The 18,867-nt window shown below is 44.2% G+C and overlaps 1 protein-coding gene across 4 annotated transcripts in view; it reads right to left on the bottom strand.

Annotated features, from left to right (window-relative positions):
- Positions 1-12,668: 12,668 nt before the first annotated feature.
- The window catches only part of st6galnac6 (ST6 (alpha-N-acetyl-neuraminyl-2,3-beta-galactosyl-1,3)-N-acetylgalactosaminide alpha-2,6-sialyltransferase 6), a 46,887-nt gene continuing 40,688 nt past the window's right edge, over positions 12,669-18,867 (bottom strand). For all 4 annotated transcript variants that reach the window (XM_067969872.1, XM_067969873.1, XM_067969874.1 and 1 more), the window contains one exon: positions 12,669-17,817. In XM_067969872.1, the coding sequence (XP_067825973.1) occupies positions 17,634-17,817 (184 nt within the window). In that variant the 3' untranslated portion in view covers positions 12,669-17,633. The remainder of the gene's footprint in view (positions 17,818-18,867) is intronic.

Here is an 18,867-nt window from a genome sequence, read left to right as displayed (position 1 = left end):
CTGTTGTAGGTTATAATAAACCTTCTGGGAGAGGCGTATCTCCATTCGCAATGCTTCCAAGTATTTAGGCAACAGGGGTGTCAGATACCCAAATGTGTCCTGATATTCTTTTAAGTCCTTTCTGACATTCTCAGAAACTTGTAAGGTGGTGAGGTTATGCCGATGTATCTCTACCAGTTCCTCGGGTCCAATCCAAACCAGGACTTCAGAAATGGAGTAGAATTCTGGACTTAAAATATCACAAGTTAGATTGGCATATTTAAACGTTTTCAAATTAGTTGTAACACAATATTCGCCCTCTCCGGCATATACCACTTGAGTGGGTTTTAGATCCGCCTCTAGGGCCTCCATGGTACAGTTAATATCCGGATTGGTACCGGTATTATTAAACCCACACTGTGCTTCTAGGCTGTGTCCAACACTATGTGGACACACAGTGACAGCATGTCTGGTAACACATCCCTTTAATTTTGTTCCAGCCAATCAGCTTAAATCTACGTCCTCTAGTTCTTGAACCCTCTGCTAGGGGAAACAGGTACTTCCTGTCTACTTTATCTGGGCCCCTCATAATCTTGTAATTTTGTATCCATCGTGCGGATATCTTCTAAATATTGTTTCTCCCAATTTTATTGTTAACTGATGGGAACCTAACCCTGAATTTTGGAAATCCAAATTACTGTGTCCCTCTTTACTTTAATTTCAGTCCTTTTGATTGATACCAGTGTTTCCTGACTGTTTCATTAATTAGTTGGTTTCTCTATGGACCATGTGTCAGTGCCTTGTTTAAAAAAGGATTTCTCACTCGCCTGGACCACATTAACCATTTTCCTGTTGTGCTGTTGTCAAGTAACTGAGCCTGTCTGAGACTCATTCTTCAATGTATCTTCTTCATGTATCTCCGCATACTAGCAGCATCTCATAGGAATGAGCTTAGTGTTCTTGGATATTAACTTTCTGCTGGCCAGTCTCTTCTTCCTCATGGTATTTCCGAACATTTTCCATGGCACACATCATATGTCCTGTAGGATTCAGTCCTGTAAAAGCAACTGGTTTGTTTAAAGAGTGGTTGCAATAGCTCACCAGGCCATAGGCCTTTGTAATCATGTTCTTCATCCTGGTCTCCATTTCAGATGATGGCAACATACATTTGTATATTTTATGTCCACTGTAGCCATTCTTAGGTTTTCAGGTTATCTTATCAAAAAGATCAGGGGTGTCTCGAGTGCTTATCTCCCCCTGCATGGTCCCGATGTCAGGGTAGTGGCCAGGCTATTGAGTGTATTTTTCTCATTATTCATTATAGGCAAGGACACAAATATCTCCACGAGAAAGCTATCAATTTACTATTCTCAACTACACTTTCCTGACTTCCACTAGATTGTATATTTATGCCAGATTGATTTTGTATCATGCCCAATTCAATGACTTTAGAGAAATTCCCATATCTCCCCACCTCGAGCATTCTGTCTCGGAAGACAACAAATAGGCTAAAACAAAACAAATCAAAATGTTTTCAAAAGAAGAGAATCATTTATATCACCACGCTGTGACATTTGATATCCGCTGATGTCTGCAGCTAAAGTCTTAAATCTTTAACACCACTGGATCGTTTCCTGCACCAAATTTCTCCAGCAAAGGTTGCACCGTAACTTTGTAACTACTCTTGGTAATCCTGCACCATCAACACTCACGTGGTCCCAAAAAAAAACCAGGGTCACCTGTTTTAAAAGAAACACAGAAAATCCATTGCGGCTCTTCTTGAGAGCCCAAGTGATTAATTTGTCAAATCTTCATTTATTATTTATTTATCCAAAGGAATAATCCCTATACCCAAAACAAATTCAGAAAACAAAACAGGAGAGAGAAATTGCCTAGTTCCACGCTCTCTGAAGCACGCAGCCTGTCTGAAATAAACACTGTCTCTCCCACATACAGATGTACGCAGGGCTGCAGACTGGAATTTCTAACTCCAAGTCCTAATCTCTGTGTTTTCAAGATGTAACCACATTAAGCAGATATCATTAGTAGCCGCCTGCTAAGATACGTTATATTCCTCTTTTATTAATTTATTAATGGTTTGGGCATGTGTTTCTAGCACTGTAGCTATCCTTTGCAAATATATGGTCAGCATTTGATCCTCAGACAATTCCTTATCTGTATTTTCAGTTATCTTTTAATATATCTTTAATGCGAGACCCTAAATCTCTGACCTTTTGATCTAATGTTGTCAAATCAATGGTGTTAACAACTGAGGCAAAGGCAGTTGCTATATCACTTATCACAGATCTTTACGTCTCCATATTTGCCTATCTCTTTTTACGATGTCCACCTCCATTCCATGTCGCTCTTTGTTTTAACACTTGAGTTAGGAGGTGTTGATCTAATTGTTGAGTTTTCTTAGCAGTCTCAATGCGAGTTATATAATTTGTCAGGGAAGGTCTCCCCTCTTTGGTCAGATCATGTATTCTACTATTAATTTCAAATAAAATTGAATAGCCCCAGAACTTGTCAAAACTTCCTTATCATACTGTGGCAGGGTAAAACTGATAGGCGTTTAGTACCCTGTGTCAGTACATAGCTCAAGTAATGGACTTCCAATTGTCTAACCTAAGCTTCCTTTTCATATGATTTGTTTTACATTCCTTTCTTATCAATTTTTCACTGTAGCGTGAAAACTTATATCTCAGTCACTTGTAGCCTTTGGCATTTCCGAGTGATTGGGACAATTTTACTAATATAACCTATACCAATTGTTACCTCATGTTCACCTGTGTTCTGGGCAAGCCTCAGACAGTTCTCAACCGACTGGGTCATTTCTATCTGTTTGAACTGCTCTTGGCATGACAGTCTGGCTTCTTGGGATGGAAGGGGTTAATATTAACTTGCTCTTGTGGTCGGAGTAACTTGATCCTTCTCCCTTTTGAGATTAAGTTCCCACCTTCAAAATTTCACTTCACACAGGTTTGACTGATTTTTTTACTTCTCACATTTGTGGATTGCTTTATACTATATTTTTGCACACTATTTTTTCACATACTTTTAGTGGATCTGATTATAATCAACGCTCCGAGCTGTTCCAGCTTTCCGACTTTTCCTATCACAATGATACCAGATAGTTTTTTTAATGTATCCCGTTAATTTTAACCTCTTTTTAAACCACAGCCAATCACAAAATAAACATTCAAAATGCCAATTTTTTGAAGATCCCATGTCTGGAATTTAACATGCCCACACTTTATAAGAACCAGAATTTAATAGGTCACTTAACCTCAATAACTCCAATTTTAATTCAGCAGTATCAGAATTAAACACACGACAAGACAGATACATTACACAAAGGAAGAAAACACGTAAGACACAGTAAGAAGGGGGCGTGGCCCACAACACCGACAAAAAAAAACACTGATCAAGACAGGCTTTTTAAAGGGACAGTACACTTAAACAACAAAACCTTTCTTTTTCGGGTCTCTGTCTTTTAAACATTTGTCTAGTCACTTAATTCTATCCATATTTTTTTACAGTACTGTCTCCATAAAGCAATTAGTTCTTTGGCTGAGGTACCTCTGTTATTTTTCCAAATTAATTCCTGAGCCTTTTTTTCGGCATCTAAGTTTTATCAATAGTTCCTGTTTATAGCCAATCACCAGGAACTTAAACCCTGACTACCCTCAGTGATATTAACCACTGACCTACCGCTTACAAGTTATCCCCTCAGTGATATTCGACCACTGACCTCTTCCTGCTATTTCTGTGTATTCGCCAGACTGACCTGAATCTTGCAAGGCCACCACGCGAGTGTTAGCGATTGGACGATTCGTCGTCAGACTGACGGATTGGAGGAAAACCGACGTAGTAAATTAAGACTACTTACATCGGGGCGCCATTTCCTTCCTCCGTGTCTGAGATAATCCGCCTCTTACTCCGCGAACTCTCGGTGAACAACCGTTAAGATCCCACCGCTGCCACCAAATGACGATCCGGATTCTTTCCCCTCAGTCTGGTTCAGTAATAACTGAAGTCGAATACATTTTAAAGTTCAACACATCTTTAATAGCAGGGTTCTTAGTCTGCAGCATTGATTTGGACTCCTGATAGAGTCCCTCTATGCTGGCAGAGCAAGAACAACAACATACAGAAATCCACACGTTTTTATACAAATCAATAGGGTTGGAACATACTTAACGAGGGTCAACACCAATCATAAGACGGGCATAGGTCATATGGCCCAGCAGGAGGGCCAGGCCACTTGTATCAATCTCAGTTACTAACTAATTAACCCTTTCTAACCATTTTGCATTCTGCTTCTTTGCCACGTAGACATTTTAATATTTTACCAAAAACTGACCACGTAGGGATTCTCACCTTCTTCTGACTCTCGCCCTCTCTCCATCTCCTTTATCCCTTCTCCGCCCTCCCTCTCTCCATCTTCCCTCCCCTCCACTCCTCATTTTCCTGTTTCTCACTCCCCATCCCCTCCCCTCCCTCTCTCATCACCTCCCCCTCCCTCTCTCCCCAACCCCTCCCCTCCCATCCTCTCCCCCTCAATCTCTCCGCATCCCCGCCCCTCCCTCCCTCATCTTCTCCCCCTCAATCTCTTCCCATCCCCCCTCCCTCTCCACTTCCCTCTTCCTCTCCCTTTCTCTCCCCCTCTTTTCTCTCCCATTTCTCTCTCTTCCCTGCCTCACTTACTCTCCCCTCCCCTTTCCCTCCCTCACCCATCCATCTCACTCTTCAACCTCCCCTCTGCCCCCCTTTCCCCTCCCTCCTTTTTCTCTTCTATCCTTCCTCCTCCTCCCTCTTCCTTCTCCCCAACACCCCTCCCTCTCCTTTCTCTTCCCACCTCTCTCTTCCTTCTCTTCCTAACCCCTTTCCCCTTCCTCTATACTTCTCTCCCCTCTCCTCTCCCTCCCATTTTCTCTCCCCTCTCCCAATCTTTCTCCCCCCCCCACTCTTCTCTCCTCACGTGCCCATCTTACCCTTCTCTCCACTTCAACCTCCCCTCTCCTTCCCTCATTCTTTCCTACCCTTCCTCCCCTCCCTCTCCACATCCCCTTCTCCTTCCTTCTCTCCATCACCCTTCCTGCTCCTCTCCTCCCTTCATGTCCCCTTCTTCTTCTTTCTCTCCACCATTCCTGTCCCTCCCCCTCTCCCTCCGTCCACACCTTCTCTTCCCTCCTTCTCTTTCCCAACCCTCCCTTCTCCCCTTCCTCCTCTCCCTCTTCCTCATCGCCCCTCCTCACCTGTTCCCCCCTCCCTCTCTAACTCTCCCCTTCTTCTACCTCACCCCTACTCTTCCCCTCTCCCCCTCCCCCTCCTCCCTCTCTCCGAGGTACAGGAGGAGCTGAAGCTGACACTTGTGGGATGTACCTGTACAGCTAAACACAGAAAGATTAAAAGTGATTTGGACTGTAATGAGTGAGAGATGAGCCAATGACTCGATATGGAAGATCACCTGGAGGCAGACTGTAGATTTATACTGCAACTTCCACTCGGAATTAAAACCCTCTGAGGTTTAACTGAAGATAACAAATGTCTATCTGATAATGAATTTTAAAAAAAATCCATTACTGCTTCCAACAAGTTTGTTTTTTTTGCCTCCAAACACACAAAGAGATTAAGTAAATGAGGAGAGGTCAGAGAAATGAATCAAATTAACATTTACAACCAGAGAGACTCACCAAGACTGTCAGAAATATACAAAACAAGCTGTCAGGCAGTAAGCAGCACAGCACTGGTGACAGAGCAAGTAAATCGCTGCAATTGTAGAGCAGAAATAACAAAGATACAAAACTTTTGTACTCGCCAGTGAGATTACCAAATCAAAACCCGAAACCTTCACACTCGCCCCTCAGATACCCAAACCTTCCCCTCTCTCCTCCTCCACGGTCATTTGCAATCGCCGTGATCAGGCCTGGCATTTTACAGCACAGAAGGAGGCCATTCGGCCCATCATATCAGTTCTGGCTATCAACAACAACTTGCGTTTATATTGCACCTTTAACGTAGTAAACGGTCCCAAGGCGCTTCACTGGAGCGATTTTCAAACAAAATGTGACACCGAGCCACGTAAGGAGAAATTAGGAGAGGTGACCAAAAGCTTGGTCAAAGAGGTAAATTTTAAGGAGGGTCTAAAAGGACGACGGAGAGGTTTAGGGAGGGAATTCCCGAGCTTAGGGCCTAGGCAGCCGAAGGCACGGCCGCCAATGGTGGAGCGATGAAAATCAGAGTGCGCAAGAGGCCAGAATAGGAGGAGCGCAGAGATCCCTGAGGATTGTAGGGCTGGAGGAGGTTACAGAGGTAGGGAGGGGTGAGGCCATGGAGGGATTTGAACACAAGGATAAGAATTTTAAAATTGAGGCGTTCCCGGACCGGGAGCCAATGTAGGTCAGCGAGCACAGGGGTGATGGGTGAACGGGACTTGGTGCCAGTTAGGATATGGGCAGCAAGTTTTGAATGAGCTCAAGTTATGGAGGGTGTAAGATGGGAGGCCGGCCAGGGGAGCATTGGACTAGTTAAGTCTAGTGGTAATAAAGGCATGAATGAGGCTTGCAGCAGCAAATGAGCTGAGGCAGGGGCGGAGACGGGCGATGTTACGGAGGTGGAAGTAGGCGGTCTTGGTGACGGAGTGGATATGTGGTCAGAAGCTCATCTCAGGGTCAAATAGGACGCCAAGGTTGTGAACAACGTGATTCAGCCTCAGACAGTGACCAGGGAGAGGGATCGAGTCGGTGACTAGGGAACGGAGTTTGTGGCGGGGACCAAAGACAATGACTTTGGTCTTCCCAATATTTAATTGGAGGAAATTTTTGCTCCTCCAGTTGGACGAGCAGTGTGACAAACGTGAGAGAATGGAAGGGTCGAGGGAGGTGGTGGTGAGGTGGAGCTGGGTGTCGTCATTGTACACGTGGAACCTGACATTGTGTTTTCAGATGATGTCGCTGAGAGGCAGCATATAGATGAGAAATAGGAGGAGACCATTCCCCTGCTCTGTCCCCAAATCATTTTATTTTTTTCTTTGTCAAATAAATATAGGCATAGAGTACAAAAGCAAGAAAGTTATGCTAAGCCTTTATAAAACGCTGGTTAGGCCTCAGCTGGAGTATTGTGTCCAATTCTGGGCACCACACTTTAGGAAGGATGTCAAGGCCTTGGAGAGGGTGCAGAGGAGATTTACTAGAATGGTACTGGGGATGAGGGACTTCAGTTATGTGGAGAGACTGGAGAGGTTCTGGTGACCGCACTTGCGCAGTCAAACGCGGAAATCAGGAACTTGCTCTTCCTGGTTCACTGGTGACCTGAAAACTTCATGTTAAAGGGACCTCGCGGCTGCAATCAACAGACCTGCGTCAACTTGCTGCACTTCCCAGCTGGAAACGAACTAATCTCGCCACAAAAACAGGTACACTGATTTTTTTTTAAGGTCTAAACAAAGTTTTAACAGCGTGGTGATTGTTAATGACTGCCAAACAACCTTTCTGACATTGAAAATTAAATTTAAAAAATATGGAGTCTCATTCATTGCGATTTTGATAGTTGAAAATTTTTTTTAAAGATTTAAAATGTAAAATTTTTTTTAAAAAACTTTTTCATTCTGTCTCTTTTATCTCTGTCTTTTAATCCGTTATTTCTTACCCTCTCTTTATTTCGCTTTCTGTAATTGTTTTTACAATTGATTGGTCAAGGGGAGATAGCGATCCTTTCGTTGCCCACATAGGTCCTAGGCTCGCGGGAGTTGACGCTGGACTCTTTTCATTGGAGGACGTTCCCGCAGTAAAGACAATATGGGTAAATTAATATTCCGAGTCCCTTGTTTCTGATGCTGACAGCACCGACCTTCATCTCCAGCAGTTTGGTGTTTTATTTCTGCAGTACCTGTTTCCAGCAGCAGATGGCACAGCTGCCCTGCAAAGTAGTGTTTTGCTCTACACAACACCACCATCTGCTGGTCCAAAAATGGTAATGCAGGAATAAATATTGAGAGTTACATTTTAGACTGCCCTTAGGATTAAATTGCATTTATGTAATGCCTTTTGCATCCTTAGGACACCCCAAAGTACTTTGTAGCCAACGAGTCACTTTTTAAACTAGTTCTTACATAGGCAAACGCAGCAGCCAATTTGCACACAAGTAAGGACCTACGAACAGGTCAGATAAATGACCGGTTAATGTGCTTTGATGGTGTTAGTTGAAGAGTGAATGTTGGCCAAGATACCAGGAAAACTGGCTGCTCTTCTCCGGATAGCATGTGCAGCTGAACAGGCAGACTCATTCCAAAGACAGCACTTCCGCTCTCACAGCACTCGCTCAGTGCTGCTCTGAAGTGTCAGTTTAGATTACGTGCTCAAGTCCCAGCGTGAAAACCACGACTTTTGTCTCAGACACGAGTGCCATTAATGAACCGAGGCTGATCCTAATAGAACAGATAGCCATCTCAGACAGTGCAACGTGCAGTGGGCGGACCTGAGTTACACTGTTGGCTGCGCAGTGCTTCCGAGTGACTTTAAAATAAAAATCACTAATGGATAAGAAAAAGGATTTCACTTTTCTCCAAACATTAAAAGTATAATTTCCTTGAAGTAGCAATGTGCCTTCTCGCCAGGCCAGAGTTATACTATACCTGGTGGCCAGCCCAAGTGATGCAGGACAACCTGCTAGAAGCATCATCATTTGTCTTCCTTCAGCGCTCAAGTCAGATTGCTGGCCTGACTCCAGAATTACATTACATTGAATTAACAGCACAGAAACAGGCCGTCCGTGCTGGTGTTTATGCTCCACACGAGCCTCCTCCCTCCCTACTTCATCTAACCCTATCAGCATATCCTTCTAATCCTTTCTCCCTCATAGATTTATCTAGCTTCCCCTTAAATGTATCTATTCCCCTCGACTGCTCCTTGTGATGGCGAGTTCCACATTCTCACCACTCTCTGGATAAAGAAATGTCTCCTGAATTCCTTATTGGATTTACTGGTGACTATCTTGTATTTATGGCCCCGAGTTTTGGACTCCCCCACAAGTGGAAACATCTTCTCTACATCTACCCTATGGACCCAGAAACCCCCTTCATAATTTTAAAGACCTCTATTAGATCACCCCTCAGCCTTCTCTTTGCTAGAGGTCAGATAAATGACCGGTTAAAGAGACACCGCACCTTATGGGGAATCTATTGGCGAAGCTATGACAAGCCCGGATTGAAAACTCGATTTGACATCAGCCTCTATCTTAACCTTCAGATCACACTTCCTGTAACTTCTCAATATACATTTAAGTTGCTAACAGACAGTTTTTTAAAAATTATCTAATTTAACAACAGGTGAAACAGATTCAATAGTAACTTCCAAAAGGGAATTGGATAAAGACTTGAAAAGGAAATAAAAATTGCAGGGCTATGGGGAAAGGGCAGGGGGAGTGGGACTAATTGGGTCGCTCTTTCAAAGAGCCGACACAGGCACGATGGGCCGAATGGCCTCCTTCTGTGCTGTAAGATTCTATGATATGCTTCAATAACATTATTGTGCACGCCTCCGTTTACAAATCTGGGACAGCAGTGAGACCCACACTATTCAAATTCAGTAATCTCTTTTCAATGGCCAACGAAGGGAACGGCAATTCCTCTTTTCTCCTCAGGAGCTGCTTTGCTGGACCATAAATCAGAAATCGATTAGCTTTAGCTAGAGATATTAAGCAAATCAATGGGAGCATGGATTTAAATTTTGTATGTGGCCCCCAAGGCTCCATTAAACGCACCGTATGGGCCATGAAAATAGCTGGAACTCCACCGTCCTTTGTTAATATTGTACCATTAACAAAATTAATTTGCTAGAAGCATTAAACTGCGGCAACAGCTTGTAAATAATTCATTGCTTTTATTATCAGTATGTTATAATTATAACAAGTGAACAGCGAGCAACGAGCAAACCTTGTGCCATCTAAACCTGACAGCAGAGAACCGCCTCTGGATTCAGCATTTCCTCCATCAGACGACTGGATCTGTGGTTCTGTTTAGCTGGGGATGCAGAGTAAAAAAAAGAACTGTCCAATTCACCCAACTGGGTGCCAGGATAAGCAATTGCAGGGCACGGTATTTGTGTTATGTTGGGGCACAGGCAGGTCCTTTGTGGGTACAGGAGTGACACCAGCCAGAAGAAGGGAAGCACTCCTGGATTTGGACAAACTGCTTACATCGGTGAAGGGTTCTGAATACCAGAAGATTGGTATATTATAAATCTGGAAGCTGAGAGTAGAAGGAAAAGTCAAGCAGAACGCTTCCACCCAATGGATAATAAGAGCTGTGGGATCAAGTTGCCAGAGAAAAGCACCGAATTGGACAATACAAATGGGTCCAAGAGATACATTTCTGGAGAGAGAAGGGATTGAGGGATGTGGCAAGAAGTCCAGTCTTGTTGGGCCTTTACTGTTCCGTAAAATTTCTTTGGGTAAAGATAATAAAGAGAAATCACTCTGAATTACAGAAATGTTAGTCTCATTGGACCCATATCCATTTCTGGGGGGGGGGGGGGTTTAGGGGGATGTGAGGAGCGATTATATCACACACAGCTCGAGGTCACCAGTTAAATCCCACCTCAACACGACCTGTCCAACACCGCAGAAAACCTGGTGTGTCGGAGAGGCAATTAACCAGACGTCAGGATCTAAAATTCCTTTCCCCAGCAGGATTATAAACCGCAGAGTGTTCGTCAAAGGGAACAATTCAGTATTACTTTACCGCAAGTAAAACCAACGTATGCAGACAGCGAAATGCTGCTGCTCATTCAAACGGAGTCATTAAAAGTTTACTCCTCACACACACCCAGCGATGAACTTGAAGCTTTATCAAAGGGACAGGGTTCTGAACTGATTAAAAACTTTGGGAGTGAAATTCGTCTTTATCAGAAGCGCAAACTGGGCGCCAGGGCATCACATCACCATTCCATTTTACACTCTGCTCGATTTTCTTTCCCACCGGGAGTGTAAAAGAAACGGCCGAGACTCTGGTGCCCGCTTTGCGCTACTGGCCGAGAGAGATTTTACCCCCGCTGTTCTCACTGTCCACTGATGGTCCGAGAGGGAGGGGAGAAGGAAGGCAAGGGCACTCCTATAATCACATCTCTCGAATATTAGGGTGACCAACGCTCCAGGATTGTCCTGGAATCTCCAGGAATTAAAGATTAATCTCCTGGACACTGATACAAGCAAAACCCGGGAGAAAAATCATAGGGGAATTCAAAATAATTGTACGTGTATCTCATTTTCTCTGAATACTTTTGTTTAATAGTTATAAAAATATTGGAGATGGGGGGGGGATGAAGGCTGTTTGACTGGGCGGGGCAGTTGAGAGGCGGGAGGTCATGTGATGCAACCTCCAGGAATACGTCCCAACCAGAGTTGGCAATCCTACTCAAATGTCTCAAAGTGTGTCATATCTAATGAATTTCATTGAAGTGTTGGAAACCATTCAAAATCATGTTTCATTGATGAATGCCGAAAATAACCCAGTTAACGAGCTGTAATGGTGCAAATAGCTCTCTGCATCTCATCAAACTCCTATACGGTACTCGTTAAACATAAGAAATAGGAGCAGGAGTAGGATTCACAACCCCTCGAGCCTGCTCCACCATTCATTAAGATCACGGCTGATCTTCCACCTCAACTCCACTTTCCCGCCCGATCCCTTGATTCCCTTAGTCTCCAAAAATCTATCGATCTCAGTCGACCTCTTAAAATAAGAGATCTAGGTGAGGGACCAGGGCTCATGGTGCACAGTGCAGCAGAGCACCGAGGTTAGAAGAGTCAGGGAAGGCGACAAGGTGAATCAGGAAGCAGTGAGTAGGTGACACTAAGTTTGGGTTTTAAAAGTTTTAGATTGTACGAGGAAGGGAAGACTAGGGAGGGATTCTACTGTTTTGAGGTGCTGGTAAAAAAAAAAGTAAAGAAAGAAGAACCTGCATTTATATAGGACCTATCACGACCTCAGGATGCTCCAAAGCATTTTTACAACCAACGAAGTGCTTTTGAAGGTGTGGTCACCGTTGTAAGGTTGCGAAACCCACTAGTCAATTTGCGCACAGCAAGATCCCACAAACAGCAATGTGATAATGACCAGGTAATCAATGAGTAATGAACGAGTTAGAGTGGGCCTCTCAATTTCAACACAGCAAAGATGCAGGGAACAGGAAGAGCAAGGTGTAGGAAGGTATATATCCAGCTCAAGAGGCACGAGAGAGGAAAGGGGCCATATTAGTGTTGATTAAAAAGAGAGAAAGACTTCAACAGAGAGCAAGAGGTCGGAGGTTAGAGGTGAGAGAAGGATCAGCTATCAGATAACAAAAAACGTGCTGGTAATTGGGAAAAAAAAAACTAGCCAGACTGGAAGGGAAAGCCAAATTCTAGCAATTTTCTCACAGATCACTAATTGATTTAACTCCTGGTGGACAAATAATATTTCACGGGTTAGTTTAAATTTAGGAAAGTACCCATTTTAAAATTAAAGGCCAGCCTGATGGTGGCTAATTAAAAGTGGTAAATGCTGAATCTACTGTGAGTGATAAATCACGTGGCCTCCCCGCTCTTTGTATGTGGGGTGTCGCTCAGCATATTATGGGATGTTACTGCTGTCGGGTGAGATGCAGCATGACATCGTCAGCACAGCACTTAACGGAGAGCATGGCAAGAACATTCAAGATATTTATTTACTTTTTATACACAAACATTTTAAACATTTGCATTTAATAACGTTGATTATGCCTTTAGTCTGTCACTTAGGCCAGAAGTTACTCGAAAGAATTAATGGAGAAACAATGAATTGACTCATTAAAATGGATTCTCTAAGTACATGTGACACTGCCTTTCAGCCAATCAACATGACATGAATTTTAAACATCGTTAATATACAGTATAAAAATATAGATTATGCACAGTATTCATCTAAAAGGGAAACTTTGGCAAATTTACTCTTAAGCTTTGAAAGCCAAATTTAAAATACTGTGCAAGAGGACTGACGATTTCTTTGCAAGTGAAGAGTTGTCCTCTCTCCCCCAGTAGGGGCTGGTTACCCCTCCTGTACCTCATGTCAAGTGGTCACTCATCACGCCTGAGCCTAAGCGGCAAAGGTCAGCACACTCTGAACCCCCCTCTCCCCCCCCCCCCCCCTCCCAAAACAAGGCAGAGAAAGGAGGCGGGGGAAAGAGAGGTGGAGCAAAGGAGAAGACCACGCCCCAAGTCTGACCCTGTCCTCATCGTTGCATAATTTATCCGTTAGTTACATTTTTCAAGCACAAAACACCTCCTGTTTTGTGCTTGAAAAATGTTTTATTTAAACTGCTTTCAGCAGGCGTTCCCGGATAACATTCAGGGGTGGGAACCTTGGACCGTTCTGTTCAGTCTTCTCCAGTTCAGGGGTGTCCTGACCCACTGAAGCGTTCTGACTGACCCTCCCCAGCCAAGATCAGCTAACCCAGCACTGACCACTGATTGGAAACAGGGACGGAGCCCTCCTTGCTCAGTATCACACCATCCTGTGCATTTTTTTTTTCCAAACTGCTATTTTGAAGGCATCCATTGATGATTCAATCACGATTAGTACGTTCACAGAATGCTTTTGAAGAGGCTTTTCATTGTAATGAGTTTGAAATATGGATAGAGTCACCAATACTCAGAAGACATTTGATAAACTTGCATTAACAGGTTTCTACTAACCATCCATAAGCAGAGGACCATGCTTCTTGATTGAGGGCAATTCACAGAGCTTATAATTACATGGGCTGAAAGCTTGGGAGAAAAGTCCTTCTGGTTTGGACCAATGGCCCCCTCCCTTGCCCAGGGAAACTCCCGCACCCCTCCCGCTCAAGTGATATAAATCTTATTTCCTTACCAAATATTGAAAAACTTGGCATTTCACCATTAAAAACATATTTACCAATGTTCCCTGCATAAGAGTGTTAAAATGCAATTTTTTTTTGCACAATATCCCATGATTACCGTGTCCTATTTAAAAAATTTGGAAACAAACAGATTGCAAAATAGTCAATATCTAAAAATATTTTAAGTAGATGCAACCTTTCCCCATCATGGAGTTTTACCAGAATTGCATTCTTCACTCCAGGCCCATAATCATTTGCAGCGTCCAGCCACCTCACACTAGAACATGACACTAAGCTTATACTTAGTGACCCTTCTACTGGTGCAGTGTCTTGGATTACGCTCAAAGCTGGATCACATCTTCTCTCTGCTGAGTACATACATTGACCATCCTTCTGTCAGAAAAGTATAAAACTCTGTTTGCTGGATTTACTTTTCATTTTAGAAAGGGCACTTCCCACACCGCAGCCTGTGCTGGAAAGGGTTAATTGCGGGGAGTTACAGCAGACCGTGTGTGGGAGGGAATTCTAGTTCAGCTTCCTAAAACGGGCCACTGTGTTTCTCAGAACACAATCAGTGTTGGAAAAAGTTTTTAAAAAATGATTTGCCTGTTAGCATCTGCACAAGAGATATATGGGTGAGGAATTGGCTATAGGGGCTCTCTTAGCTTGCCCATCCTACAGCGCCCCATCACTGCATTCAATTGTTTCTTCAATCTTTCCAAGGTTTTTGTATCTGCTATCCAGGACCTTCCCAATCTGTAATCACGTACAACATACTTTCACTGGAGAAAATAGATCCTCAAAAGGAACAAGATGTAGCTTTGGTACAGGCAAAACGAGTTAGTATGATATTGTATCTAGAGCTGTAACAGGGCACAAAGGATCAGGTAGAACAGGAAATGTGGAACTGAGGGCTGCCATGGGTTTTCAACTCTCTGGGAGCAGATCCAAACCTGGCCCAGGCTAGTGTCAGCCAGTCTTGAGAATCCCAAGTTAATTGAGTTTGAGCATCATGGTGGATACAAGTGCACAGTGGGCACGGGCCCGGGCCCACGATTCACAGTGAATATACGAGTCCACAGCACAAAACTGCCCACAGTGGATCAGTCACTGGCAGTGTCAGAAAGACACAAAGGGTGACGGGCATGCAAGATGTCACACTGGTGCAGTAGAGGATGCCCTTCAGGGATTGGGGATTAAGGCACGTTATTTGGGCAGAATACAGGAAGTTTTACTATGCATCCAGCCCATACTACACCCGACCTAGGAATACTCAATGGACACCACTGTATGTTAAAAAAGTGTTACAGTATTGGCAAAAAAAATAATTCCAAACCAATATAACAGGAAGATCGGAGGGAGAAAAAAAACTTAAAAGTTGCATTGAAGGCAAAAATTTACATCAATGCAAGAGAGAAAATTGTTCCATCTGCGTGCAAAAACTGGAACAAACTCACCCAAGTCCAAAACTGGACAAAAGGCTTGGAGGAGATGGGATTATGGTTGAGTTGTGATCTTTGCCAGTGATGCAAAATTCACTGAAGACCCCACCGTGACATCATGGAGTGGGGAAATAGGATTTCTATTTTAAAATAGTCAAGAACTTTTGGTGGCTGGTTTGCATTTCAGAAATTTGCAGTCTGCCCATTTGAAAAATCGGAACAAGGTGGCAATGCCAGCTGAGAAACGGAGAAGCCCAGGGCCGGGCTCAAATCCAAAAAAAACGGATTCACTGTCATTACAGAGTCTACAATTGGTCATTCTCAGCAACCGGCTCATCAGACTACAAGAGGGAATGGTCACGGTCACGGTCACGGTCACAGCAGACAACAACATTTTGAACCCATCGGCCTTGCATAACTGGAATTGCCCATTACAATCATAGAATGATCCGGAATTGATTTGGGTAGTGATGTCAAAGCGGCAGTGTTACCCAGAGTGCATCTGGTCAGTTGATATGGACTTTCTCACTAATCTAACCTGTTTACATGCGGGGTATATCCTCCCCCATATAAACGTTAGTGAAAACTCAGCCCGAGTATAAAACAGGTGAAGCAGTGCCGTCTAGTTTATCCTTAAACAACAGTCTTGTATCTAAGAACATAAGAAACAGGAGCAGGAGTAGGCCATACAGCCCCTCGAGCCTGCCCCGTCATTCAATAAGATCATGGCTAATCTCCGACCTCAACTCCACTTTCCTGCCCGATCCCCATATCCCTTGATTCCGCTAGAGTCCAAAAATCCATCGGTCTCAGCCTTGAATATACTCAATGACTGAGCATCCACAGCCCTCTGGGGTAGAGAATTCCAAAGATTCACAACCCTCAGTGAAGAAATTCCTCCTCGTCTCAGTCTTAAATGGTGGACCCCTTATCCTGAGACTATGCCCCCTAGTTCTAGACTCTCTAGCCAGGGGAAACAGCCCCTCAGCATCTACTCTGTCAAGCCCCCTCAGAATCTTACATGTTTCAATTAGATCACCTCTCATTCTTCTAAACTCCAGAGAGTATAGGCCCATTCTACTCAATTTCTCATAGGACAACCCTCTCATCCCAGGAATCAATCTAGTGAACCTTCATTGCACCGCCTCCAAGGCAAGTAAGCCCTTCTTTAGATAAGGAGGCCAAAACTGTACACATTACTCCAGGTGAGGTCTCACCAAAGCCCTGTACAATTGTAGCAAGACTTCCTTACTCTTGTACTCCAACCTCCTTGCAATAAAGGGCAACATACCATTTGCCTTCCCAATTGCTTGCTGTACCTGCATGCTAACTTTTTGTCTTTCTTGTACGAGGACACCCAAGTCTCTCTGAACACCAGCATTTAATAGTTTCTCATCATTTAAAAAATATTCTGTTTTTCTATTCTTCCTACCGAAGCGAATAACCTCACATTTCCCCATTCTCCATCTGCCACCTTCTTGCCCACTCATTTAACCTGTTAATCTCTTAAATATGGCTCAGTTTTGGAGGTCCTGACATCCAATGAATACAGCAACTCAAAAATCCCAGCTCCCAATTCAGCCACAAACCGACACCAACGACGACGATACAATGTTGCCCCAATCCTTTGAACAATGTTATCAGACAACTCGATGCCTCTTTCACAGAGGTTTCTTCTTGAAGGAACCTGCAACACCCAGTGAAGAGGAGAGACCAATTATTCAGGGGCAGGTTTATCAGATGTGACGATCAGGAGGTTGGAAAAGCATAAAGCGTATTCTCAGAGGTCAAACACACTTCTAATCCTGCACGATCATTGTTAGGTGGTTCCAGGCGTTCAGTGTTGTCACTAGTCCAGTTGCAGAAACAGTCACCGGATCTAAATAGGAACTCGATGCATTTTGCGAATTAGGCCACAGACTGGTCACTAATGGACAGTTTCACCTTCATGGAAATAGGATTACTAGCCCATACTTTACCTTTCAGAATTTCCTGTTAAACTAACCTTGGGTTAATGTTAAGGACAGACCAGTGCTACTAATCTGGTCTGTTCCAGTTCATTTTATAGTCAGCAGCAGCGCTGTCAGAGTCCAGCAGGGCAACCACAGCCGGAGCTGCAACAACTTCACCCTGCACCTGTGACCCTGGTGTCCAAAGGTACGCTGCAAATGTCCGTGACCCGAGCATCCCCCCCGCCCATCGTCACTACATGTCTGTGAGACGTAGCGTTGCATCGATGTCGGAACAGCTTAGTTTCCAAGCTACGTACGCGGAAGTTCAGAAAACATAAGGGCAGCACAGGTTCAGGGTGTGAGCCCCGAGTAGCAGGAACGCGTCACCAGCTGGGGTTCGAGAAGGAGATGTTGTAGAGTTTCGCCCACTGTGCAAACACGTCCTTCTCGGTGATGAAACGATGGTGATTCCCCTTCCTGGCATTTTCGTTCCCGACGAATGTCATACACTCATCGGGACCTTTCGGCTCATAATAATGATAGGGCATACGCTTGTGGTTAGCTTTCCTATTCATAACAAAAAAAACCCACAAAATTAGTTTTTCAATGTAAACACAAAAATGGCCCATTTTAAATGTTGTTCCCCACCCCCCCCCCCCCAAGTGTTCGGGCCAATAGTTACAGGAGCAAATATATTTTTTACTCCTCCCCAGCCTTGATGAGATACCATTCCATGGGCCTCAGTACCTTTTTCAAGTGGCCATGCATGGGCCCCAAGAGAGAGTGTTGGCTGCCTACTACAACACGAACAGCATCACAGCCAAACCCAGTCCACTCCCCACTCAACCTCTACGCTCGTGCCCTTTGGTACAGGGGTCACGCCAGCATGGGATCACTGGGTGATTTCCACCCCCGCCCCCCACCTCCCTGGCCTAGAGGGAGGGCACTGCGACCCCTTCACTGCTGCTTCAACGGAGATCAGCATCCGAGTGCAGACCAGGGATGGAACCTGGTCCATCCGACTTTGATGGGATAAACACACGACCTGCCATTCCTGGCGCACCACACCGGGAGGAAGCATCACTAAAAGGTAATGTTGATGTGAAAAGACTGGGTTAGGTCATCGCAAGGACCTCCGCTCATTTGCCAGTTCGTGGGGCAAACGGTTTATCACTCAAGACAACCGCACTCTTGCTGCCTCCAGGATGTTTTGATAACAAATTGCGGTCTTGGTCAGCAAATCGTGCCAGTTGCAGGAAGCTTGAAATGTCTGCAATTCATTCGCAGGCGATGCACAAATCACTTCCCCATTAATGGTGTAGGAGGGACGTGTGCAGTAGCTACAGATTAAGGAGTTGCAGTCTACCCAGAGAAATTACCAATTACATTAACGCTCAACTTACTGCCCTCAAATTTCAGCACTCTTACAAGGAAAGGAATGAAGAGAAGTGCTGGCATTGGCCCTTCAAATGAAAAATACTGGTGCTTCGCTGCAGTTATGCTGGTAACGTCACAAGGCTGCGGTAAGTTGCCACCTTGCAAAAGGACTTTCATTTATATAGTGCTTTTCACAACCTCAGGACGTCCCAAAGCGCTTTACAGCCAATGAAGTATTTT

Source organism: Heptranchias perlo, chromosome 31, assembly GCF_035084215.1.
Source record: "Heptranchias perlo isolate sHepPer1 chromosome 31, sHepPer1.hap1, whole genome shotgun sequence".
Classification (NCBI taxonomy): domain Eukaryota; kingdom Metazoa; phylum Chordata; class Chondrichthyes; order Hexanchiformes; family Hexanchidae; genus Heptranchias; species Heptranchias perlo.
Note: the sequence above shows the minus strand (reverse complement) of the source record. Positions and strands in the feature narration are given on the sequence as shown.